This window comes from Salvelinus namaycush, chromosome 3, assembly GCF_016432855.1.
Source record: "Salvelinus namaycush isolate Seneca chromosome 3, SaNama_1.0, whole genome shotgun sequence".
Classification (NCBI taxonomy): Eukaryota; Metazoa; Chordata; class Actinopteri; order Salmoniformes; family Salmonidae; genus Salvelinus; species Salvelinus namaycush.
In genome coordinates this window covers 5,799,762-5,805,105 of record NC_052309.1, presented here as the reverse complement: position 1 = coordinate 5,805,105, position 5,344 = coordinate 5,799,762, and the positions used below count along the sequence as shown (strand labels likewise).

The following is a 5,344-nucleotide window of genomic DNA, read 5'->3' as shown; positions in this document are numbered from 1 at the left end:
TGACGGCCATCTTGGAGTTCGCCTACACATCTACGCTAACGGTGACGGCGTCCAACGTGAAAGAAATTCTTGGAGCGGCTCAGATGCTGGAGATCCCCTGCATCGTCACCGTCTGTCTGGAGATTATGGACTCTGACAAGGGAGCAGGAGGAGAGGGAGATGAGGAAGAAGACGAAGAGGAGGAGGTAGAGGAACAGGAGGAGGAGGAGGAGGAGGAGGAAGAGTCGAGGAAGGACGAGCAGGAGGTTCATGAGGAGGACAACGCCAGTGAGTGGTCAACGAGGTCGTCAGAGAGTCAGGACCAGGCCGAGTCGGAGAGAGGAGCACCACCCAGTACCTCTCAGTACCAGCACCAGTACGAGCTGCAGAGGAACAGGAAGTGCACAGACAAAGACTCTCAGTGTGAGAAACCCAGCCCGGAGCATGAGCGCATGGAGAGCCGAGCCCTCAAGGACTTTTCCATTGAGTCTCTGCTACAGGAAGGGCTGTACCCTAAACTGCCATCAGTCCTGGACAGGAGGGACAACTTTTCCCCTCTGCTCCCTGGCTTCTACCCTCCCATGTGGGCTGCAGAGTTCCCAGGATTCCCCCGACAGGTCCTGGACTCCAACCACAACCCCAGCCACCACGCCCAGACCCCGACCCTCCACCGTTCTTCCCACCCTTCTCAACTGGACAACCGACCCTTAGACCTGGCCGTGAAGAGAGAGGTCGTCAAGGAGGAGCTGAAGGAGGAAATCCCTCCCAGCATGCTCCACAGTGACTTCCTGAAAGACTTAATGACCTCTGGCCTGGGGGTGGTACGGTCTGAGGGACCTCACCTCCACCCGAGTCAGATAAAGCAGGAGGAAGACTTCCGCTCATACCTGAGCTTCCTGAGTGCATCGAGCCACCTGGGGGCGCTGTTCCCTCCCTGGCAGATGGAAGAGGAGAGGAAGATGAAGCCCAAAGCATCCCAGCAGTGTCCTATATGTAACAAGGTGATCCAGGGGGCGGGGAAACTACCCAGACACATGAGGACTCACACAGGAGAGAAACCATACATGTGCACCATCTGTGAGGTGCGCTTCACCAGGTATGACAAACACTCTTGATACTGTAGGTCTTACCATCTTCTGCAAGGAGATTATAAAAGCCAATAAACACAGTACTGACACATACAGTATCCATTAGTGACGCCACGTATGTGGATAAGTGGCTAAGTGATTAGGTAAAAGTGTTGCCTCATCATATTCTAAGATAATAATCAAAATGCCTACATGTAAAAAAAAGATAGCAATCATTAACACGTAAAATTGAGAGGGTTTTTTTTGGACAAAGATTATGGTATTACGGTAAGGGAGTGTTTTTGTGGTTAAGGCGTTTGATTTGTATCCTCTCATCTGAATATCATCCGAGACCTAAAAAGTGGAAACCCCCTGTCTTTCTTTCTAGTCACTTCCTGCCTCTGCTCTGGCATGATTGTTTCACCTGGCACATTTAATACGTACCCCAGAGTATACCCACCAACAATGCTTTCATCTCTGATACATCTTTCAGAACACATACAGTTGAAAGGACAATACATTGAAAAATATATATTTTCACCTCAATGGGACAACCTGGTAACATAAAAGTGAAATAAAGTAAATAATATAAGCTTGTATTTTTTCTTTTCAGGCAAGACAAGCTGAAGATCCACATGCGGAAGCACACAGGAGAGCGGCCCTACGTCTGCCTCCACTGCAACTCTAAGTTTGTCCACAACTACGACCTGAAGAACCACTTGCGTATCCACACAGGGGTGCGGCCCTACCAGTGTGAGTACTGCTACAAAAGCTTCACACGCTCAGACCACCTGCACCGACACATCAAGAGGCAGAGCTGCCGCGTCTCACGCCCTCGACGAGGCCGTAAGCCCGCCGCCTGGCGCTCAGCCAACAACTTCCTGCAGGGTCCTCCTGGCTCGGCCAATCACCACGAGGATGGCAAGGGCGGCTGCCGGCTCCTGCCCTCCTCCCACAGAGGCGTTAGAGGTCACGGTCTGGGCCTAGGGGAGAGAGAGAGACAGGCCCTGGGTGGTAAGGGCCTGGGCTATAAGGACTTGGACAGTGACAGCAGAGAGAGCCGGGAGGGCAGGGAGGCCAGAGAGGGCAGGGAGGCCAAAGAGGGCCTGGAGGGCAGGGAGGCCAGAGAGGGCCGGGGGGCCAGGGAGGCTCGGCATCACCAGTCAGACAGGAAGCATGTGGTTGACAAGGTGGAGCTGGAGAGACAGAGGGGCGTGTTCACCTTTGCCCTGGCGGGGCCTGGTGGGGAAGTCCTTACCCACCCTCCATTTTACACCCCGACCCCTGACCCCTGGACCATTAGACTGGAGAACCACCCCACTCCCATCCCTGAGCCGACCAACTGACACAGATTAAAGATGATAGAACAGAGACAGTGCCGGACAACTGACACCTGAACAGAGAGAGAGCCGGCCAACTGACACCTGAACAGAGAGAGAGCCGGCCAACTGACACCTGAACAGAGAGAGAGCCGGCCAACTGACACCTGAACAGAGAGAGAGCCGGCCAACTGACACCTGAATAGAGAGAGAGCCGGCCAACTGACACCTTAACAGAGAGAGAGCCAGCCAACTGACACCTGAACAGAGAGAGAGCCGGCCAACTGACACCTGAACAGAGAGAGAGCCGGCCAACTGACACCTGAACAGAGAGAGAGCCGGCCAACTGACACCTGAACAGAGAGAGAGCCGGCCAACTGACACCTGAACAGAGAGAGAGCCAGCCAACTGACACCTGAACAGAGAGAGAGCCGGCCAACTGACACCTTAACAGAGAGAGAGCCGGCCAACTGACACCAGAACAGAGAGAGAGCCGGCCAACTGACACCTGAACAGAGAGAGAGCCGGCCAACTGACACCTGAACAGAGAGAGAGCCAGCCAACTGACACCTGAACAGAGAGAGAGCCGGCCAACTGACACCTGAACAGAGAGAGAGCCGGCCAACTGACACCTGAACAGAGAGAGAGCCGGCCAACTGACACCTGAACAGAGAGAGAGCCGGCCAACTGACACCTGAACAGAGAGAGAGCTGGCCAACTGACACCAGAACAGAGAGAGAGCCGGCCAACTGACACCTGAACAGAGAGAGAGCCGGCCAACTGACACCTGAACAGAGAGAGAGCCGGCCAACTGACACTTCCAACAGATAACTGATGCTTCATCCCAGACTTCTAAGAACCATACAGAACAGAAAGTTCTCTGCCTGATAGATGTTCTACCTGCTGTTTAGAGATACAAGGATATTAGGCTGAGGAGATGAGAGATTGAGGGTAGTGATGTTTGGGAATATAAATGTATAGAAAACAGGGGAATTACTGGAAAACAGTTGATTTTAGACATCTCAGATCAAAATCACAAGGATTTTTATAAAAACATTTAATTTGTAGAAATAAAACTGGATGAATAGATTTTGTATGTTGCAAAAGTACACACACACACAAAATAATACTCTCAGGACATTATATAATTGTTTATCTTTGGATTGTAATTGTTTATCTTTGGATTCACTACAATCAATGTAAATGTCTAATTCATAGCATAATTCATAGTATACTTAATATTAGCAATAGGTTGTTTCTCAAATTCACAGTCTACAAAAAAATAAACCGATATCAGCCATCAAAAGTTATTTATAAACGACAGATTCCAAATCCATCCAAAGTTGTGGACCAATATCAGTTCTAATGTGCAAGGTAGTGTAAACCACCGAAGAACATTCAAAACCAGGACAAAATTATTCACTTGACTTTAAAAAAATATATAATAATCTAGATCTAAAACTTGTTTTCACCCTCGTATTGCCTTGTTCTCAGGTTTTGTAAATATATACAAAATGTTTTAAAGATTTTGACCCATAGTAATATTGATTATTGTTGTATTATACTTGTTGTTTTTCTCATCGATAACCCATCCAAAGATGTGCCGTTGCCTTGTGTTACATATGGTATCTGTGTTTCTTCTAAAGACCAAGACGTGTACAATTTGTTAGACTGATATACACTGAATTATTGCTTTAGCTACGCCCTGCTCCTGATTGGAGCATTAACACCTTTAAAGACGTTTCTACCCTATGTTCATATAGTGCTCTTAACTGATCTATGTATAAATATTGCTATTCAGAATTGTTTGAATTGAAATGAAATGGGAAACTATTTTCTTGCTATTTATGCATATTTAAATGAGCCTTGGCTATATTTAGCAAATATGTTGTTTTATAAAGACACTAAATGTTGTACTCCTGTGGGTCTAGGAGTCTCATTATCTGACTTTTCCGGTGTGTGTGTGTGTGTGTGTGTGTGTGTGTGTGTGTGTGTGTGTGTGTGTGTGTGTGTGTGTGTGTGTGTGTGCGCGCCTTTGTTGTGAATCTTTCATAAATGTAAATATGGTTTAGATTCCATTTTAGAGAATGGATATTTGACACACAATTAAATTAGGGCTCTATTCAATCAGATCTGCTTTGGCTGACATCTGTATAGTGGCTGTTTTGCGGTCTTAAATTGGAACACTGGAATGTGATATAATCTACACCTCCATTAGGATGATAGATGTAATCTACTTCATTAGGATGATAGATGTAATCTACTCCTCCATTAGGATGATAGATGTAATCTACACCTCCATTAGGATGATAGATGTAATCTACTCCTCCATTAGGATGATAGATGTAATCTACACCTCCATTAGGATGATAGATGCGGGTGAAAAAAACATCCGCTTTGCGGGTGCCAAACATCAGCTGTGCGGGTGCCAAACATCAGCTATGCGGGTGCCAAACATCAGCTATGCGGGTGCCAAACATCAGCTGTGCGGGTGAAAAAAACATCCGCTTTGCGGGTGCCAAACATCAGCTGTGCGGGTGCCAAACATCAGCTATGCGGGTGCCAAACATCAGCTTTGCGGGTGCAAAACATCAGCTATGCGGGTGCCAAACATCCGCTTTGCGGGTGCCAAACATCAGCTTTGCAGGTGCTAAACGTCAACTATGCGGTTGCAAAACATCAGCTATGCGGGTGCAAAACATCCGCTTTGCGGGTGCTAAACGTCAACTATGAGGTTGCAAAACATCAGCTTTGCGGGTGCCAAACATCTGCTATGCGGGTGCAAAACATCTGCTTTGCGGGTGCTAAACGTCAACTATGAGGTTGCAAAACATCAGCTTTGCGGGTGCCAAACATCAGCTTTGCGGGTGCCAAACATCTGCTATGCGGTTGCAAAACATCAGCTTTGCGGGTGCCAAACATCAGCTTTGCGGGTGCCAAACATCAGCTATGCGGGTGCCAAACATCAGCTATGCGGGT

General features: G+C 48.0%; 1 protein-coding gene across 1 annotated transcript in view; it reads left to right on the top strand.

The window, feature by feature from the left end:
* The window catches only part of LOC120044765 (zinc finger and BTB domain-containing protein 7C), a 2,648-nt gene extending 256 nt beyond the window's left edge, over positions 1-2,392 (top strand). The window contains exons 1-2 of the mRNA XM_038989442.1: positions 1-1,075; positions 1,660-2,392. The exon at positions 1-1,075 is cut by the window's left edge and continues 256 nt beyond it. Of these exons, the coding sequence (XP_038845370.1) occupies positions 1-1,075; positions 1,660-2,392 (1,808 nt within the window). The remainder of the gene's footprint in view (positions 1,076-1,659) is intronic.
* The last annotated feature ends 2,952 nt before the right edge of the window (positions 2,393-5,344 follow it).